At 33.7% G+C, this 21,946-nt stretch overlaps 3 protein-coding genes across 14 annotated transcripts in view; 1 reads left to right on the forward strand and 2 right to left on the reverse strand.

The window, feature by feature from the left end:
* The window catches only part of Cip4 (formin-binding protein 1-like Cip4), a 43,429-nt gene extending 37,336 nt beyond the window's left edge, over positions 1–6,093 (reverse strand). For all 5 annotated transcript variants that reach the window (XM_087416762.1, XM_087416761.1, XM_087416759.1 and 2 more), the window contains exon 1: positions 5,682–6,093. In XM_087416762.1, the coding sequence (XP_087272888.1) occupies positions 5,682–5,705 (24 nt within the window). In that variant the 5' untranslated portion in view covers positions 5,706–6,093. The remainder of the gene's footprint in view (positions 1–5,681) is intronic.
* A 580-nt stretch (positions 6,094–6,673) lies between these two features.
* sws (patatin like phospholipase domain containing sws) lies at positions 6,674–15,909 on the forward strand. Of its 4 annotated transcripts, XM_087416744.1 has the most exons (16): positions 6,677–6,915; positions 7,527–7,928; positions 7,995–8,414; positions 8,522–8,838; positions 8,988–9,342; positions 9,452–9,745; positions 9,819–10,198; positions 10,333–10,501; positions 10,762–11,142; positions 11,288–11,563; positions 11,804–11,990; positions 13,434–13,550; positions 14,024–14,140; positions 14,477–14,797; positions 14,983–15,278; positions 15,668–15,909. In XM_087416744.1, exons 1-16 carry the CDS (start codon positions 6,910–6,912, stop codon positions 15,767–15,769), a joined length of 4,140 nt encoding a protein of 1,379 aa, XP_087272870.1. In that variant the 5' UTR covers positions 6,677–6,909; the 3' UTR covers positions 15,770–15,909. The 4 variants fall into 4 exon arrangements, with proteins under 4 accessions (XP_087272868.1, XP_087272870.1, XP_011052100.1 ...); XM_011053798.2 differs by lacking the exon at positions 14,024–14,140; XM_011053809.2 differs by lacking the exon at positions 13,434–13,550.
* Fpgs1 (Folylpolyglutamate synthase 1) lies at positions 15,268–21,333 on the reverse strand. 5 transcript variants are annotated; one of them, XM_011053856.2, is made up of 4 exons: positions 21,091–21,333; positions 18,787–18,898; positions 18,235–18,347; positions 15,268–18,007 (listed from the first exon to the last, which is right to left on the reverse strand). In XM_011053856.2, exons 2-4 carry the CDS (start codon positions 18,859–18,861, stop codon positions 16,681–16,683), a joined length of 1,515 nt encoding a protein of 504 aa, XP_011052158.1. In that variant the 5' UTR covers positions 18,862–18,898; positions 21,091–21,333; the 3' UTR covers positions 15,268–16,680. The 5 variants fall into 5 exon arrangements, with proteins under 5 accessions (XP_011052158.1, XP_011052147.1, XP_011052131.1 ...); XM_011053845.2 differs by lacking the exon at positions 21,091–21,333 and adding an exon at positions 19,490–19,612; XM_011053829.2 differs by lacking the exon at positions 21,091–21,333 and adding an exon at positions 19,188–19,461.
* Between the last annotated feature and the right edge of the window lie 613 nt (positions 21,334–21,946).

A 21,946-nucleotide genomic window follows, 5' to 3' on the forward strand; every position in this document is an offset into this window, starting at 1 on the left:
CAGGAAACCGCGGGGGGACAACGAGGAACGTCGCCCGCGGCTAGCAACCGAAAAGGCAAAACTCTCGGCGAGCGCGAACTGGTTTTCGGGGATATCGCGGTTACATATCGTCGTTGGCGAAAACAACAACGACGGAGACGAAAAAGACGACGACGTTGACGATGTGGCAGATAATTCGGCGCGGGAGGAAAAAAGATATATTTTTTTCCAAAAATGTATCCTCTGTAAAGGAGACGTGAAGAACGATATTTTGACAAAAATTTCAATTGTACGCTCACGAATGAAATCCAGAATAAAGGGACGAGTTTCTTTAGCCTGCTCTCGGCAGGATACCATTGGGATCTTTCATGTGTCACGAACATAGACTATTGGAATACGTATTACTAATTATAGAAAATATAGAATGTGTGTGTAAAATCTCAAACAATGAGAGTAAAAAATAAAAATATGTGTAAAAAGAATAATTTTTCCTTGTACGTGCATTAATCTTAACAACCCTCTTTAAGGGTTTAAGGGTCTTTAAGGACGTTCTCCGACTGCTCAACCTAATGAATGCATATTAGTGCTCACCATTGTGAAAATTTTTATGAAAATTTATTTCACTTTTATAAGATATTCCATAAGTGTTAATATTTTTATACAAGTTTCTTTATACAATATAAAATGCCTCCCGTCTTCGCTACTGCCTACTGGTCGAAAAAATAGTGACTTTACTTACTGTGTTACTTACTTTACTTAATGATTTCTTAAAAATGAATACTGGAAGCCATATTCAGATAAATTTTCATATTATTCCTTATGATATCAAATTTTATATCTCATTGTTTCAAAAAATTGTTAAAAAAAACTTTTTCACAGTGAATAAAAAGACTACTTTTGAATAAGCTTTAGATAGGGATCCTCTGTGTGTGTGTGTGTGTGTGTGTGTGTGTGTATACACATATATGTGTGTATACATGTGTGTGTGTGTTTTAAACGCTTCAACTTTAAAGTAGAATATTTCGATTTTTAATCTCGCTCCGGATAATGAGTTTTAAAGCACATATGTTCAAGACACTAAAACAAGCTTATTCTGTAAGTTTTAGAAAAATCTAAAGAAAATGGATTTTTTCAGAGTACGTCCTTAACTTAGATCTCGTAGGATAGGATAAAATACTTACAGTGAGTGCAAAAAGTATTTGTTTGAGAAAATATTTTTTAAAACAGTTTTATTTTTAAAAAGTAAATATTATCCAGCGAGAAATGAGTCGAATTGATGTCTCGATCATTTCTTGTTGGATAATTAACAATTTATTCATAAAGAATAAAGTAGACTATATGTTTCTTAAAATTATATATACCAAAATGATGTATATTAATTATACAAAATATATCATCTGAAAAATAAGCCAAAATTAAAAATTGTATTGTTTACTCAAGAAATATTCGTACAGACGAGAAATTTAGCTTCTAAAATCAGGAATACATGCGAAGCTCGTTTGTTTATGTTAGAATGTGTTCATTGTATAAAATTGCTAATTAATGTTTATTTTCTACAAATAAGACTTTTTTTATAACAAATTTCCCTGTACAAATACTTTTGCTCTCACTGTATCTGCCGAGATAAGGTAAAATGAACAGCTCGACAAGTAGAGCAACTGAAAGAGAAAAGTGGAAGAATTTGAGAAAATGTTAACTGTTAATCGAAGAAGGTACGATAAAAAAAATACCAATTACTTTTAAAAGAAAAGAGATATTTAAATGTGGAATCATAAAAATATGCAATATTATAACAATGAGCTCGTCTAAGGCGAATTGAAAGGTTCGATAAATGGATAGATACGTAGCATCTAATAAGCAGTTCTGTGCAGGAAGGTGATAAGCACGTGATAAAGGGCTAGGCATTAATCGAAAAAAAATTTATATTGTGAAGTTACGAGCTCGCTCAAGGCGAAATGAAGATCTCGACGGATAGAGAGCCGGATAAATCGACAGGCAAGTGATACAGAGGGTGAAAACTAGTACACTTCAATAAGTATTAGTTCATCGGTAGTATTATCAATTTAAATATATATATATGTATATATAGTATATTAAATGTAATGTCACATTATTAAATTAATAATCAATAAGTATTATATATCGCCCCTTTACTTAAAAAAATATGATCTTCGAATTATCATGAATGAGTTAAATAAATATTACTCTATCAATCATCCACATAAAACTTATGAAGTCTAACTTAACTTTATAGAAAAATCACTAAATATATAATAACATTTAAAATAATAAGTCAAAATTATCACAAAAAGATAATTTTTATAAAACAAAATTAATAAAAAAGATATTTGATTATATATAAGAATATATATTCTTTTTGCCAATATTATTTGATGAGTCAATAATTTTCTATTAAGTTGAAAAATAGTTTTTTCTTTTTTGAAAAATTTAATTGTTCGAATTGTATCATTCATTACTTTTAAAGTAAGGGAGTAATGTCATTCATTTGCTACAAAACGACGCAATTCAAAGTTTTCTAAAAAAAAAATGAGTTTGAATATTTTAATTGTTTTGAAATTTTGTAATATTAACTTTAAATATAATTTTGGTGTAGTAAGTTGATTGCAGAGGGAATAAAGGTATGTTTTTTTCTTTTTTTTTTTGTGCGTGTTTCCGAACTTATAATCTACTTCTGTAAGTAAAAATGATAATTTTTTAGTTATGTCATGGGCTGCGTTCCGTTTCATGCATGATGCGCATGATGTATCATTTTATCTTTCTTCAATATTCGGTGAACAACAAGAATAACATGCATGAAACGGAACCTCTTGTTACAGTAATTGGTTATATAAAACTGATCACCAATTTAATCATTATATTTCCAACATAAATTAAATTTCAAAACTGAATAAATAATCGGATAATTCAGAAGCAAAAAAGGCAGGATGACAAAATTTACAAAAATTATTGTCAAACATAGATAAGATCCCGTCTAATAACAGAAAATGTTAATATCCATTCCATCTAACTTCATTAAACATGATGAGGACACGCTTAATGAATCTGTTAGTCAAGTGAATCGTATAAGAGATTTCCGTGATTCCAGATAATCTCGAGATAATCGCGAAACGTTCACGTGAACATCTCAAAGATAACGATAAGGTGCCGTTTAACAAATACAAATAACAGATGACATAATACCGCGGCGTAGACCCGACGGATCTGCGACGGCCGAAGCTGTTAGAGTGATCCTCGATTTGACGTCTAATGGCAAGCTAATAGAAAGTCATTCCGAATGATGAGGGATAAGAGGAAAAGTCTGGAGATCCGATAAGTTTAATTTGGCGTACGGAGAAACACACGCGAACACCATATGGAACTTCAAGAATGAGCTACAAATGAATCACGTTTCTCCACTGAATGTTTAAAGAATTGCATTTATTCTGTAGATGAGATAAGAGTGACGCATCCCCGACAATGCGAGAGAATATTGGAAGTTATGTGCGAAAGGAAAAATGACATTTGACATGTTAAGAATATATTCTATTTGCTAATATCATTATTCAATAATTTTCTGTTAAATTAAAAAATAATTTTTTCCTTTTTCTAAAAAGAAACTTCACAGAAGCATTTAAAAGTTTTGGTAGATAGAGATCTAAAAATGATTTTGTTGGATCATCAAAACATTTTAAAATTGGCTACGTTCAGCAGAAAAAGTAGCTTTGCAACTGTTGTACAATTTTTCATTATTGATTGATTTATCCTTTATTCTTCACTGGATCTAAATATATGTATATCCAGTTATAATTAAGAATTTTACATTGAAAAGAAAATTCAGTTACATTAATTAAAATTCTGGTTAAAAATGAATAAAGAATTTTCTGGTTGAAAGAATCTTCTAATTCGTTCATTTTTACCAGAAATTTTTACACAAGTTGTAAAGCTACTTTTTCTGATCGCAATTATACTGTGCTCAAGATGGTTGTTAAAATGTCAAATTTTTTTGTAATATTGCTTATCATGCTGAAAATTACATAATTATTTTAATAGTTCAACAAAATCATTTTCAAATCTATCTATAAGTTTGCAGGTACTCCAACAAAATCATTTTTTATGTGAATATCTTATCAACTAGGGAATATCTTAGCGTTCTAAATCACAAATACGCTATTCAGCTCATAGAAAAGATAAAATGAGACTAGATTATCGAAAGTAAATAAGAATCTAGTTTTTAAGCATACTATAGTGAACATATTTCGGGATCGATAAGACGTGTCGACGTGGAAATATGTCACAAACATTGGACGTGTAATGTTTCTTAAGGAAAAAAAAAAACTTGACTACAAAATCATCGAGGCGCACGTTGTTCGAGTCTAATATCTGAATTCGCATTCGAGAATCGAGTACATTCAAATCCTGCAGGTATACAATGGACAAACTAGAAAATTTTAGTAAATTTAATTAGAAAATTTTCAGGTTAAATCTACTAAAATTCGAATTGAGATAAATAGGATTCTGATTGATTTAATCAAAATCTTTGTCAATTTTCAATCAAATCATTTTTCTCAGTGTATATTCGAACCCGAATTTTTCACTTTCTAGTTAATTTGTGCATAGACTTAACCTCTCTTAACTTGATAATATAAAAATATAAAAATTGTGTTTTTCTAACTACAATTAATCACTGGACTGACGATTTATAATGTGCGACTTTAAAAGTTACTCATTACAAAACTATCAGTTTAAAAGAGTGACGTCAGTTTAGTGATTAACCATGGCTGCGTTCAGAAAAGGCAGCTCTGCAACTGTAAGATTCTTTTGTACGATTGATTCTTAGTTTCTCTAGATTTAAACGTATAAATCAATCATTCCAAAAAAATCTTTACAACAGTTACAAAATTGCTTTTTCTGCAACCAACAGGAAAAATATAATTTTTACATTATCGTCATATTAAGCCTAACCATAAGTTAAGCAAAAAATGAAGAACCGAGCCTCGGCTGGAAAGGAGCAGACAGAGACAGACAGACAGAGAGAGAGAGAGAGAGAGAGAGAAGAAAAAACACGCGTGCGAGCAAACAACGGCATTGTTTACGCACGGACGAGCGTTAGGAGGGAATTTTGCTAGAGGATGAATGGGATGGGCAGCCATCGGCGTGAACGGGTCTGGCCTTTCGGGTCGTGTCGGGAAGTAGGTATGCGACTAACGTCGGAGAAAACGTCGACTACCTGAGACCAGATACCGCAGTATTATAGTCCGCATGCGAGAGTTACGGGACACGCGTGACTCCCCGTCCGGGAGATTGACCGTTGCTCGCTACGTGAATTTACGTTTCTCACCGCGACGAGGACGTGCTCGCCGTAAACACGGGGAACAGCAGTTGGACGAATGGGACGGATGTGCCATTCCACGTCGAATACGCGCCGCGGACGCTGAAGATCGTTGAGAAGAACCGCACGCGAGGAAAACGGCAGACTCATTTTCGAAACGGTCCCGAAGAATCTCGCAAGGTGGAAGCGAATCGCAGCGAGACCTGCGAGACGAACAGAGCGCCCGCGGCGCGGTGCGGTGCGGGAGAGGAGCGACAAGGACGAACGTACGCGACGGTCGCGACAGCGAAAGGGAGAGAAGAAGAGACGGGACAGAGAACTGAGAAAGAGGAGAATAGAAAGAAAAAGAAAAGAGGGTGGGAGCGATACTCACCCAGAGCTCCGTGCCCCAGCTCATGTTTGCTGGGCCGGGTAAACCAGCGGGCGCGACGGCGAGTAATTATCCTTCGCGACACTTCACATGTAGCGACGACGTGCGTGTCGCTCGTTTCGCTTCACTATTGTCGCGCACCTCGCAGGCCACCGTATCACACTCGCGCGCACCGCGCTCGAGGATCGAGGACGCGGGAGAAAGAGAGGAAGAGAAAAGGAAAAAAAAAGAGGAGATCCGAGAAACGCACGGAAAACGCGCGTCAGAGATCACTCGCCACGCGCACGGTCACACGAAACATGTCCAACATGTCGCTCTCATAACCACTGACTGCTCCGTCCATCTACCTTTCCGTCGCTACCGCGGCGCCGCCGGGACTGACCGTCGCGGAAAATCGCCCGTAATTCCGACGTGGCGCACTCTAGCGGCGGCGCGCCGAGCGATCGCGCATGCGTCGAACGAGGCGCGGCGCGAGATTTGAATCGCAAGCAGAACGTTTCCGATTTGACGGCGATGTGTGCAGGCACACATGAATGACGCGGTATTGCGATTAATCAAAAGCGTCATTAACGACGACCGTTATCTGCGCACGATAAGTCACGGATTCTGCGTATTTGCACGTTCTCTGATTGTTTTAAGCACGCAAGTTGCTAATTAACTTGAACTTATTTGAATTAATTATTGAAGCACAATTACATGCACAATTACATCGAATTCACGTATCTTAATTCTTGCAAAATCGATCCTGCCAGTTCTGTCAAAATAAAGAAAGCAAACTTTTTTTTTTAAATAGAAAACGTGGAATTAAATAATAAATTTATAATAAAGTAATAATGCATATATATGGATAAGGACTCATAATTGTTGGAAAATTAAATGAATAAAAGATTGAAATTGTAGGTTTATAGTTGGTTACGATTGTTTATGCAATCGATTTGCGTCAACTTGTGACGTTTACTTACGTCGAGGTGCATTCGTATCTGGTATGTATATAAATTATTTTAAACCATCGATCTCAATAGCCGCGCGAACAAAATGGCGCTGGATGACTCGAGCGAAGTATCAAAGGTCGTTTACTCGCGAGATAAATAGTTAATTTTTCGTCTCCACGGACTCAATTAGCTCGTTTACGTTTTCGCGTAATTTCGTGCTCGCCAACGTATATGGTCCTAGTCGAAACACATCTTGTTTTTGGGCGGATTTTTCATCAGAGGAGACATGAGTACTCACTATGGAGGTTGTGCATATTTACTGCCTTGAATTATTCTCCATTCATTATTTTTTTCTTGATCGATACAATTTTCGAGATAGCATGCATATGTACATTATATATGTTAATTAATGAGCTTCTCTGAGATCATTGACACTCGCAACCGAATCTTTACAAATAACAGATATAACTTGAGTCAAGTGTCATTTTAGTTTATAAACTTTGAGATTTAGAATTTTTTTTTGTATAAGAGGAAATAGTTATATTATTGCATCACTTATATAAATCATATATTATATAAATTTTTCAGTAATGATATATCGGTAATGGAATAGTAATTATTTCATGAATAAACAGAAAATTATCCTTCAAAAATATTATCTTTCAGATCCATCTCATGAACAAAATATTTTATATTTTTAAAAATAGATTAAAATCTGCACAATTAAGTTTAATAAAAATCAGAATTTTCCTTTTAGGAAGAATCTAATTGGTAAGATAAGAAGTTGACAATGATTTTAGATACTTTCTATTTATTTAAGAAATGATTATAACATATAGAAAAAATATGTCTTTATTCTTACTTAAGAAAATAATTATATTGGAAATATACTAATGCTAGAATATGTTAAATATAGGTGATAGAATTATTTAATAAGTTCAACGAGAGCCTGGGGTCATACATATTTTCAAGATGGATTGGGAGGTTCATAGAGGAATATCAAACATCAAGGACACTCTTTGTTATTGCCACGATTTTACTCCTTGTTTTCTTAATTGCGTCGATTTTCGTGGTACGCAAATGGAAGAACAAAGAATTTTTACCAGAAGTGAAGGAGTTTGTTGGAGTAGGCACTGGAAAGCCAAGGTTCAGGAAGAGAGACAAGGTTCTCTTTTATGGCAGAAAGATGTTGCGCAAAGTAAAGTCCATTGGTGGCCAAGTGCATGCTACTGGACAAGGGAAGAAGAGAAGAGCAGTCATGAGATTTGCTCGTCGATTATTGCAACTTAAAAAGGATACTGTTCCACAACAGCTTAAAGTATATATCGCAATAATTATTGATTTCATCTGATATGTGTCTAAGCTTAGATTATTTAATTTCAAGGTGTTAGAACCACCAGCTGAATATTTGGAAGAAGATTTAGGTCCTGGTGAGAGAGTACCACCAGACGCACTATATATGTTACAAAGTATTAGAGTCTTTGGCCACTTTGAAAAACCTGTTTTCTTGAAGTTATGCAAGTACACAGAGATTATGAATTTACCTGCTGGCAACACATTATTCAAGATCGGAGACCCCGATGAGAATTTATTTATAGTACAGCAGGGTTTAGTTAATGTATATATTACTGGACCTGATGGCTCTCAAATATTATTGAAAGTGGTAAAAACGGGCGAATCAGTTACCAGTCTTCTTAGCTTTACAGATGTACTTACCGGTCATACAAGTACATACAAAACTGTATCAGCAAGAGCGGTAGAAGATTCTGTTGTAGTAAAGTTACCAATGAGCGCATTTCAAGAAGTAAGTACTGCATTTGCAGCTTATTCTATTTTTCTTTCAATATTTCTCCTATATTATATAAAGTGAAATTGAAAGATATTTTATATACAATACTGATATTATTTCAGGTATTTCAAGATTATCCTGAAGCCTTTGTTCGAGTTATCCAGGTCATCATGGTGCGCCTGCAAAGAGTTACTTTTACCGCTTTACATCAATATCTCGGTCTTTCCGCAGAATTAGTCAATCAGGGATCACATAAGAAGAAGCAGAGTCCATTCTCTGGTTCACCAGTACGATCAAGAACCAGAGAGAATTTTGCCTCACAAAACATGGAAAGTGTACCTATATTTCCAGTCAGTACATCAGAAATGTATGACACCAGTGATATTTCTCATCGTGATTCAAGCACTTCTCAACCTATGCCAATAATCATGAATCGACGGTAAGAAATTTTTTAATCAAAATGTTATAAATTCACAATATTAATATATTAATTTATATTGTTTATAATATTAAATACATCTCTTTAATTCAATATATTAAATAAATTAAATAAATTTCGTTAAAATAACTGACTGGATTATTTTGTAGAAAGAGCAATGTCGATTGGAAGAATCAGGGTTTTAATGTACAAGCTAGTCAGAATTCGCCAGAGATGGTACCAGAATGCGATTCTCATTGGGCAACATCACCTCTTATAGCGATGCCTCAGTCCACACATGGATCACATTCGGAAGCCTCTCATTCTTATTCTAGCAAAAAGCGCCAGGTTAATGAAGCAACGCAGCAACAGCAACAACAGTTGGACGAAGCGCAGCTTATACAAATTGCTACAGACGCATTCGTTCATGAACTTGGTATAGAAGATGAGGATGTGCTTAAAGACAAAGTGCAGATCAGGGAAGTGCCGGCTGGTACTCATCTGATGAAAGAAGAATCTCATAAGGTTTGCGATCTTACATTTATCAAATACAAGCTATATATTCCATATAAAAGGAAATGATTTTTTTATAAAGATACTGTAGAAATATTATCAAAATTTAATTGTGGTACAGGATGTTGCACTTGTATATGTGCTTTCGGGCTCACTAATAGTAAGCCAACGCGTATCGGAGGGCCGAGATGCGGGCCAGGAAGTGCACATGTTTAGTGCTCATCAGGGCGAAATTGTTGGTGGTTTAGCAGTGTTAACTGGCGAACCATCTTTTTATACAATCAGAGCAAAACATGCCAGCCGTATCGCGTTACTCAGCAAATTGACATTCTTCGCTATCATGCGAGATCAACCTACAGTCGTGTTGCACGTGGCACATACCGTTGTTCGCAGATTAAGTCCTTTCGTAAGACAGGTAAGAATCTGTAATAAAGAAACTCCTATTAAAAGAAGAATTTTTAATGAATATATTATTGTTTCTTGGATAGGTGGATTTCGCTCTTGACTGGTTGTTCCTTGAAAGCGGACGAGCCGTTTATAGACAAGGAGATGAATCAGACTCGACATTCATTGTGTTAAGTGGACGATTGCGATCAGTAATCACTTACAAAAACGGTAAAAAAGAACTGGTAGCAGAATACGGAAAGGGTGACTTGGTGGGAATCGTAGAAATGGTCACGCAAACTTCGAGATCGACGACGGTCATGGCGGTCCGGGATTCTGAGCTGGCAAAGCTACCGGAAGGTTTATTCAATGTAATCAAACTTAGATATCCAATTGTTGTCACGAGATTAATAAATCTTCTCGGCCATCGCATACTCGGCACTTGGCAGCAAGCACACACAAAAAACAACAACAATGATACTCAGTAAATATATTATTGTATATAATGTAATAAATACGCACTCATATCATTGTTGTTACATATACAATTCAATATTTTATGTTTATAATGTTATTTGTTAGTATAAATCAATGTTAAATTAAAAAAAATATTTACAGACGAGCCGCAGCAACGGTTGATGCTAGACCCGCACAAGTAAATTTTTCAACTGTTGCTATAGTGCCGGTGTCGGATGATGTACCATTAACTGCTTTTACTTATGAATTATATCATTCTTTATGTGCCATTGGACCTTGCCTTCGTCTAACGTCGGATGTCGTAAGAAAGGTATTACATATATAGGAATTCTATATTTCATGCTAATATTATTTATCTTGTTACAATCTAACACCGATTATGTACTTAAGTATAGCATATAATTATTAATATTAATTAAGTATAGCATTAATTTTTTATATGTATATTATTTACATATTTTTTATTTATATATTCGTTTCTCAATAAAAAGAAATAATTAAATATTAAATCAATTGATTTTTCGAAAACAATTAATATTTTATTAATCGTCAGTTTTTTTTTATGTGTAGACTTTAGGAACGACCATCATGGAACCTGCAAATGAATACCGATTAACTTCTTGGCTTGCACAGCAGGAAGATCAACATAGAATATCTTTATATCAATGTGATTCAAGTTATACTCTATGGACTCAGCGATGTGTGAGACAAGCTGATTGTATTCTTATCGTGGGTCTTGGCGATCGAGCGCCATCGATTGGTCGGACGGAACGTGAGATAGAACGGCTGGTAATGCGAACGCAGAAGGAATTAGTACTATTACACAAAGAACAGAACGGTCAACGACCTACGAATACTGTTCAATGGTTGAACATGAGATCGTGGGTATCCAGCCATCATCACATCCAGTGTCCAAAACGGATGTTCACCAGAAGATCGCAGTATAGAATTGTAAGTAATAGTTATCGACTATGAAATCTAGTCTGAATTTCCTACGATCTGTTTTATTTTATTTATGCTATTAGTAAAAAAATTAATTTATTGCGAGTATTAACAAAAGAAAAGAGTAAATATTCTAATCTAAAATATATTGCAGAACGAATTATACTCTAAAGTGCTCATGTCTGAGCCAAACGTACACAGCGACTTCAGTAGACTAGCGCGGTGGCTGACTGGCACCTCGGTCGGTCTTGTTCTAGGTGGAGGTGGTGCAAGAGGCGCTGCTCACGTGGGCATGCTAAAAGCCATCATCGAAGCAGGTATACCTATAGATATGATTGGTGGTGTCAGCATCGGCGCCTTCATGGGTGCTCTATGGTGTATGGAAAAAAACATCACTACTACCACACAAAAGGCTAGAGAGTGGTCCGAGGTGAGATAAAATAGATTTCTCGATTCCCATTGTCGTACTCTGGATTCTTTTATTATTATTAGATTTCTAGAGTATAATATATAAATCTGTGTAAATCTACCAAATTATAATTTTTTTTTTCCCCAAATGTCTGCATACTGAAATATATAGATTTATTTCTTCTTTATAACTGCTTAGAGAGCCTTACCATCGAATCGAAAAATGTTTGTATACAAAAATACTATATTTATTTTCCGATAGAAAATGACTCAATGGTGGCGGCAGATTATGGACTTAACTTATCCGATGACTTCGATGTTCTCTGGTAAAGATTTTAACAAAACGATACAGCAGACTTTTGGTGACACATATATAGAGGACTTGTGGCTCCCATTTTTCATTATAACCACAGACATCACGGACTCCTGTATGCGCACGCATAGACACGGTCTGTACAAATCTAGTTGCCTTAAATTTTCTTCTAAATATTAACAAAGCTTCTAGTTTGATTTAATTTTCGTACATTCGTCCATTGGTGTTTTATTCATTTATGATTTTTAAATATAAAATTATACAATAAATAAAAATTGTTATGGTGGTAAACTTTTTTGATGTCTCAAAGATTCTACAAGTGGATAATGCAGCCAAATATAACGAGAAGCTTTGATATGTTATTAAAAAATAATAGTAATATATCTATATAGAGTGAATCAAAAAACAAGTACGTAAGAGATGTGTTTCATTCTATAGATTTCATTCTAATATCTTCATAGATTTCATTCTAATATCTAAAATTATTTCGGCAATCGACTTTGGATGTCTGTATGAAAAATAGAAACATATGAGACATCGTTCTTTCTTGATTCACACCATAGCTTTGTCATGGCATGTAAACTTGTTTTTGTTTTAGATGTGCACATTAGCATGATAGTAGAAGCTTTAAAGAGCGGGAGTGAGCTTTCCGGATAACTATTGTTGACGTACTCTCCGTTTAATACCATTTTTAAAGAAAAATCCGAATGAGACATATTTTTATTTTCACTCGAATATATAAAAATTATAAATTAATGTGCATATACTTCCTGTATGTTTTTAATACTAAAATTACAGTATGGGAAAAATATTGCTCTCAATTATACTCCAAAAATTACTGTTTAAAAATTTGTAAATAAAATAAAGTATGCCATTAATTGTTCTTAAATAGAAAAAAAGATTAAATTCAATATGAATAGACTGAATGTGAAAACATCTAAAAATCTAAAGATATCGTAATATTATTATTATTAACATTGTTTTATATCATCAATAGAGTTCGATCAAAACTTTTGTCGAAACTAAACTGAAACACTCGACTATATATCAATTTCCACCGAAACTGAAACCAAAATTAAAAAATAAGAATCCTATAAAGACCATTTGTATAGACATGTTCATATATCATATATTTTTTTTTCATAAATATCATAATTTATTGAAACAATAATTAAACTCAGACCGAAATCGAAGTTTCGGTTGTGTGTCAATTTTGGCCAAAGAATATAAGTACTTCTTCGTAAATACCATAATTTAATTATTGAAACAATAATTACACATATTAAAATTAATATTTATGAAGAAAAGCTATATGGTTTTAGTCAAAACTGATACGTAGTGAGTGTTTTCAGTTTCGGTCGGACTCTAATCAATATTGTTGACTCATCAATATTGTTGCAGTTCAATCAATTTTGATTAATATGATGTTTCTTATTACATACACATAAATTCATATACAGAAAAAAATTTAATTAATTACTGTTAGTACTAAGAATACAGGAAGTATTTAAGAACACAGGAAGTATTTCGGATAATGTATACCGGTAAATGTAGGATATTAAAGAGAATGATTCTTTAGGATCGCTGTGGCGGTACATTCGGGCCTCGATGTCATTGTCTGGTTATATGCCACCCATGTGTGACCCTGTTGATGGCCATCTCCTACTCGACGGCGGGTACGTCAATAACCTTCCAGGTAATTCAAATCGCACTGATGAGCGGCAATCTTTGCATGGTCAGTGTAGAACTTAAAGCAAAACACCATATTGATGTCAAGATAATATGAAATTTATTTAGGAGGCACCACTAGAAATTTACACTTTTTATATAATAAAATCTGTGCTGATAATTTTCTTATATAATAAAATCTGAGTTAATAATTTTACAAATGCATATAAATTATATAATTTGGCAATTTATCGTGAAAATGATATTAATCGTATATTTATTTTATGACAAAATACTAACTCTTCTTTGAATTTTAATTAATTGGTTATCTAATTTTAGTTGGATTCTGTATTATTTCATATTTACCTTGGCACGATGTTGAAGATTTATTTATAAATGTTACTGAAATACAATAAAAGTATGAAATCACGAGAAACGTCAAGCTCACTCCCGTTGATAAAAGATGCAATTATCAAATTCTGAATAGTTAAGTCCGCTCAGGTTTACTATGGAGATATATTCGCGGCAGTATGACTATCGCGGGAGTCTTTCCTCCCCTTTGCGATCCCCTTGATGGGCATCTTTTGGTCGACGGGTGTTATGTTAATAACGTGCCAGGTACTCGTCTTTTCTATCATTTATGTTAATCCTGATTATAAGCTCTCGATGTGGTTCTTGATACTTTCAATCATATATAGTCAGTATATTCTTTTCTTAGAAAAATATAGCATAATAAATCTATAGAAAAAAATATATAAATTTTATGTACGTAGAAAATATATATATAATTCTACGTGAACAAATATATCATATATATATATATATATATATATATATATATATATATATATATAAAATTCAATAATTTTGTTTCATAAATTAAAGCTTTTATAAAATAGAATTAAATTGATATTAACATTCTCGATTCATACATTCTCCACATTTTCATTTAAGCTGACGAAATGTTGCGGCAAGGAGCACATCATATTCTGGCCATTGACGTCGGGTCACAAGACGACACAGACTTGACGAATTATGGGGACTCGTTGTCCGGTTGGTGGTTACTGTGGAAGCGGTGGAATCCATTTGCTACACCCGTGAAGGTGCCAAATTTACCAGATATCCAATCTAGATTGGCGTATGTGAGCTGTGTTCGCCAGCTAGAAGAGGTGAAAAGTTCGGATTATTGCGAGTACATTAGACCGCCGATTGATAAGTACAAGACCCTCCAATTTGCCAATTTTGACGAGATCAAGGATGTGGGATACCAGCATGGTAAGGAATTGTATCATTATTTATGTTAAATCTAAATCTATTGTAAAGGATTGTAAATCAATGTTAATAAATGTTAATAAATGTTATAAATGTTTATTATAATGTAAATTTCATATTAATAAGAAATGAAATGTTTGTACACACTTAAATATATCTACAAGATTGAAACGAATCACATTCTTCAGGGAAAACATATTTCGAGGGTCAATCAAAAGCCGGAGTTCTCCCTCAATTCAACGCGGATCGAGAGAATGCGAGAGCTATGCGAGCGAAATATCAAGCGGCTAATCAACAGTCACCCTCTTCATACACTTTCACCGATCTTGCGCAGATGGTGTGTAAAGTTTCGCGTGGTAGCCGATACATCGATCTCGATATAGATTCAGATTCGGACGAACTAGAGGAGTACGAGGCGGACTTGGAAGAAGATGCACAAGAAGTAGGATACGCGTCTGAACCCACTGCCGGTATTTTAGATCAGGCAAGTCTTATTTTTTATTATTCATGTTAAATACAAATCTCTGTATTTGTTACACATACAAGATTAAAAATCAATTAGGAAGACACATCTAATTTTTTTCCCATTTTCTGTTAGAAAAGATTATATATGCTATCAATTTTTCAATTTCTAAAATCATCCTATGTATCAATATCCTATGTTTCAATTTCTAAAATCATCTTATGTATAAAATCATCCTATGTTTCTATGAAAGATCCCTAAAATTCTGATTGAACATGTATATTAAATATTATATAATGTAAAATAAGAGATTAAAATATTTACCTTTCATATTATGTATTACAAAATATAGTAAATATTTTTATTAAATTTCTTCATAATAATATAATTATAATTTTAATTTATTTTAGAGTCCTGAGGATAATCGTCTGAGACGAAGAACTGGCGTTTCACTTAGTCTATCCGACACCGAGGCAGAGTCGGAATTAGAGTATCATCCAAAGATTTTTTGAATACTTATTTACAATTATCCATAATATCGTATTTGTATAATTCGCTCAACGAGAAAAATTTAACAGAATTTTCTCAAACATATAACTTTACTACTTGGATGCACTATGAGTGATTGACCTACATCGAAGTACAAAAACAATGATTGCAATTGTATAATCACGGGAATGCTCTGAAATTATGTCACAATGCAATGTGTACCGTTTTAACATAATAAGTAATTAATATTATTATTGTTACTATTAAACATTATGTTAAATATAATTTTACGATTTCTAAAAAAAAGTTATTTATTATTTCAACATTATATCACACCTTATATAAATTTCATTTTTGCACTAAAAATTCATTTTTGCATAAAAATGAAAATAAGAGATATAACCTCCATTAGCCTTGATTTTGACAAATGTTATTCAGAACATGATCCTGAACGACATTCAAGAGGTTTTTAACCGTCGGTCGGATACCTTGCATAATGCTAATGTTAGTGTTACTGTAACTTTCAAGCCTTATAACTCGAAAAGTACTTCATGAAAAATTATTTTATTATAGTGTTTTAGAGAGCTCTCTAGGTGTGTTATAAGAATATGCAATGAAAAATAGGAGATTCCATTTAAAAATTTCAACTTGATCTTCATATGACTTTGCAGATTCCACTCAAGTCAACCTCTTATCATCAGTTAGGTAGATTTTTTAAGTCCTACAACTTTGCTTTTATATATTTTTCGCTAGAGTTGATCGTTTTCGAAATATTTTAGCATTTCCAGATTTTTTGAAGACTCTGTGTGTGTGTGTGTTGTGTGTATATTGATATTTCATGTCAGATCTTGTATTTCTCACAAGAATTATTTCGTCATAGTAAACATCTTAACAGATCAAATTTCAATATTACAATATTTTACATTATATTATATTAAAAATCACTAGTCATTGACAAATTAGGGTCCAGAATAGCTAATACCGCGCCATTCAAATGTAATGATCCTGTTACAAGTACCTCTATTTTATCGTTACTATCCATCTGTGACGACACATATTTCTTAATGTCATAGAGCACTTCGACAACGGTATTCTTCGACACAGAGTTATCACCCCACAACGCACAGTGTTTTTTACATTTCTTTCTCTGCTCGTCGAGTAGCATATAATTTGATAAATCCTCCACGCTAATCATTCCAGTGCAATTTGGAGCAAAATAAACTCTATCAAAATTCAAAGGTTTCAGCAGTTTTAATAATTCCAGAGAATTTCGATCACCGCTGATATTAAATATTAGGAACTTACTAGAGGTTCCCCGACTAATTCTCTTGAACCATGATATACAGTTAACGATACTCTCGATCGTATGAGCACCATCCAGAAAAAAATCTGCCACACTGGTCCTTAGAATCTGCATGCGAGCTGGCCATTTGCAGTTCATCAATGCAGTCGCAACTTTATTTGGAGAAATAATTGGTGATAAATCATTCTTTTCGCTTTGGAGATTGTAAAAACCATTAGTGTATTTATCGTTTATAATAGATTGATCGTAACGTGATTTCATCCACTCGTGTGCTATGCTGATCGACAACAAAGCATTCTGTTGCTGCACGCTTTTAATATCAATGCCTGCCAACGAGAAAACATCGTTCCACTTACAACCTTCAGTCGTAGAAACTATTCGTAAATCACGACATTTTTTTTCTACGGCTCGTTTCTGTAGAACGTGCATCGCTGAATCTGGTTGTGGCACTGTGAAAGCAATCGTATGTGGTTTGAAGATTCCAGACTTCTGATAAGCAATCTCTTCCAGAGTATTGCCTAGCAGTGAGGTATGTTCTAAACCAAGGCTCGTTATACCCACACAAACCGGATTTTGTAGGATGTTGGTACAATCCAGTTCGCCACCGATTCCAACTTCAATGATCGCTACGTCAACATTTGCCTCCAGGAACACGTGGAATGTGAGAATCGTTAGAAACTTGAAGTACGTTGGCATGTCATACTCATATTCCCGTTTTTGTTCTAGGCGTTGATATACATTCCAAAAGAAACGAGTGAAATGTGCTTGACTGATAGATTCTCCATTTAACCGAATGCGTTCCCGCACGGACACCAAGTGCGGCGAGCTGAAGAAGCCTGTACTAAAGCCATGCTGTCGCAGAATCGCCTCCGTAAATGCACATGTTGAACCTTTACCCTTGGTACCAGCCACATGGATGACAGACAGATTATTCAATTGCTCTAAAGTAATACCAGATCTGTAATAATGGACTTGAAATTAATAGATATGAAATTATATCAAAAAGCAAACTTTAATTCAAAATTTATATTTAATGTTTTTTATGTATGTTGCATTCTTAATAGAAAAGAACAGGGGCATGAAGATTTAATTTCATTATCAGAGTAAATATTCATTGAAGTATAAAATAATCTACTTAAATTTTTATTTTAATTATTAATGTTAAAGTACTGATAACTTTCTTACCTGAGTAAATATTTTTCTACTTCCTTCAATTTCGTAGAATTATTTGCATTCTTAACAGATTGTAAATAAGCAGTGTTGCTTTGTAAAGTAAGGCTTAATGCTTTTATGGCTTCCTAAAATCATATATATACTTATTCTATTTATAAATAAACTTTTTATTTATATATATTATATGTATTAACCTTCTTTCTTTGAAGAAAAAAAATGCCAACAATCACTAAATAATCATATTACTTCTCTACAACTATACAGAACACAAATAAGTTCGAGTTATGTTAATTTAAAAAAAATGACGTAAATAAAAAATTAAAAAAATAATCAAATTAAATTAAACGTTGAAAAGTAATTATAATAAAATTAAATAATGTAACTATATATATATATATATATATATATATATATATATATATATATTTTATGCAAGGCATCTCATTAAAATAAATTATTTCTCTTTAATTATAACAAAAATTTTCGATTTTTCAATGAATGCAATAAATTAAAAGGCAATAGAAAATTATGACAAAAAAAACAGCGATTGCCAAATACATTTACCTCGTAAGATCCATTAATATGGGCGGAACGGCCCAGAAATGTATTGTGCGTCATTCTCTTCAACAAAGTGAGCATCAAGATGCACTTGTGTAATCATACAAGAGATGATAAGCTGCAAATTTTTGTTTTTTATCTTTTTATCAGTCACGCACATGACGTGAAATAACTAAAGCTGGGGAGGAAGTTGAACTACAACCAAATATTTCTGTATCGAATGGAACAATATTTCAAGTCTTTCCTTAAGATATTGATGCGAAAATTAAATGTCTATCGAAAAAATGTCTATTGAAAAAGTCAGAATCCAGTGAAAAGATTCTCTAAGTAATTCCGCGTGTGAATTTCTCGCAGATAATTCAGTGAAATGTTCAGTGTTTTACATTATGTAAAAATTTGTAGATAACCTTGCGTTTAGTTGCTTAAAGTTTAACTCTTCGTACTTCGAGCATCGCATTGAGATTCATCGAAAATTAAAATGCAGAATTTTAGATTATACTGAAACGCGATTTAAAATATAATTTTTTTCAGATAAATCATCAATTTTAATCATTCGATCACATTCGACACAAATGCGTGATATGCGCAGTAACATGCATTTTCCCGCCACAAGCGGTGACATGACATATGACAATGCATTGGTATGTATTTGTCAAGCGGGGAGCACAAACTCTTGCATAACACATAATACATAACACGTAATACATACAAAAATGTACCAATCAACGTCCTTCGTTTCTTTCCTTTCCATGAAATGAAGAACTCAGATTGGTTAAATTTCTTATGTAAAAAGCTGGAAATGAAAAACTTAGGCAATAGGAACAGGGAATAAAAGATTTCAACCTATCAGAAAGCGTTCATTCTATTATTCATTCTGATAAGTTGAAATCTCTTATTCCCTGTTCCTATTGCCTGCTTTTTATTGTTTCCAGCTTAACGCATAAAACATGAAGCATAAGAAAATAACTGCGTTCGGCAATGCAAATCTGACGTGTTGAAGTGCTCTTTTTCTACAGTGCACGTGACATGCTATAATATAAGAACACCCGACGCCTTAGATTTGTATTAACGCAGTTAATCAATCAAAGTCCTTTATTTCATGAAAAGGAAAGAAATAAAGGACTTTGATTGTCATTTTACAGTTTTACCGATGTTTTCATTCTAAAGGCATATTCTTATTGAATATCGTGCTGGTGTGTTGGAGCCATTATGGCCAGCATAGACTTTTGCATAATACATAGTGCATAAAAGAATCAATCAATCGAAATTCTTCTTTTCCATGGAATAGGAGAAAAGGAAAGATTTTAATTCACTTATGCACTGTGCATTATGCTTTATGCAAAAGTCTGTGCTGACCTATAAGATGCAACCACAATAGAAGGAATAAAAAATAAAATGTCAACCTATTGGAAATCGGATACATTGGAATACATGGTTTCTGATAGGTTAAAATCATTATTCCTTATTCCTTCTATTGTGATTGCATTATAAGCCATTATTCAACTCCGATTAACTAATCGAAGATTAATCTATTGAAATTGATTAATCACATTTATCATTAAAACTTAAGATGCTAATACGGCCCTCTGATTGGTTCGTGACATTTTCAGACTGTACTTAAGATGGTCTTGAATGTAAAAATCGACTATGAATATCGCCCTTAAGTATAATCTTAAGATGTAAGTCAATCTGAGAACTACATTAGCATCTTAAGACATTATATTTAAGACAGTTTTAAAATAAAAACGGATTATAAATATTGTCCTATGTTTTGCGTTTCACAACCTGTAACCCTTCAACCTCATGAACAGTCCATAAACAGAGAAAGTAAAAATTTAGGGAGCGTTTATATTGGCGGTAACCGTATGCCATATGCCATAACCTGTAAAAATTGACTAATCTTCTTAGAGTATTCCCCTCCCATTCAACTGTAAGAAGGGAATACTCGAAGGTAAGGCCAATATTACATGCGTCCGTTTTTTGTCATACGTCGAATTTTTCAAGCGTGTCAATTGGCTGCTCGACAGAGAGGATCTCAGACCTCTTTGTCCTATAGCCAATCAACAGACTTGAAAAAATTGTCGTACAAAAAACGGACGTATGTAATATTAGCCTGTAATTTACCTGACAAGTGAGATTTAACTGAGCTTTTACCTATAATCTGCACAAAATCGAGTATTTTAGTGAATCTCGTAAATTCACTTTAAAAGTGAAATATGGACTTGTGTTGTCAAATGATAATTTTTTTACCAAAGTAAGCAAATAATGAAATCAGATAATAACGTCATTATCTGAGTATAAAATACTCACAGATGTCTGTATTAGTACAGATGTCTATACTAAATCACTAATTTCGACTAAAAACGTTGGACGGCTGGATATCCGGTTGAGTTTATTAAATGGCCACTCCAATCATTTTGCCCATACATACAAATATAACACATATACTGTCGCCGCCATTAAGGGTTGAATAAGTAGCAAAGTTATCCAATCACATGCGCGGATTACCAAATTTACCTCACAGGTAAAATTTACTAAAAGGTGAAACAACCGGCCTCTAATCAACTAAGAAGTTAGCAATCTAGTACTACTATAGACATCTGTGGAAATACTCGGTTCACTTTAACTCAGGGGTTGCGAATCAGAAACTATGTATTCCACAATACATGATTTCTGATAGGTTGAAATTCTTATTCCCTGTTGCCTATTTCTTTCATTGTGCGCAGCCTCTCAGTTTTACTTTATGTGTAAATAGAAAACAACATAGGACTTTACTTTATATTAAACGTGTTGCAACTTTATCTTATAAAAGCTACATTTACACGTAATGCGATTAATCGATGAATTAAAAACTCCTATTCTTATACTATGATTTGAACTGTCCAAACATGGTAACGCTGGTTCTATCTCGTGGTGGGGAATTGGGGGTTGGACGTTGCTTCTCTTGTGTATAGTGCTAGCGTTGGCATATATTACCTATCAGTAGTACAGTCCAGTCGTAGATAGAACACAGAACGGTTGCGATACGTTTTTTCATGAGTTTCGGAATATGCCTGCTCACCGACCGATTGTTTCTTATTTTTGAATCCATAAGACGATGCATTCCGATACTTATGGATCTAGACTACATTCCGAAACTCATTGAAAACAAAGCCGTGGAAAAATC

The sequence above is a fragment of the Acromyrmex echinatior genome, chromosome 2 (genome assembly GCF_024713525.1).
Source record: "Acromyrmex echinatior isolate Ae372 chromosome 2, ASM2471352v2, whole genome shotgun sequence".
Classification (NCBI taxonomy): Eukaryota; Metazoa; Arthropoda; class Insecta; order Hymenoptera; family Formicidae; genus Acromyrmex; species Acromyrmex echinatior.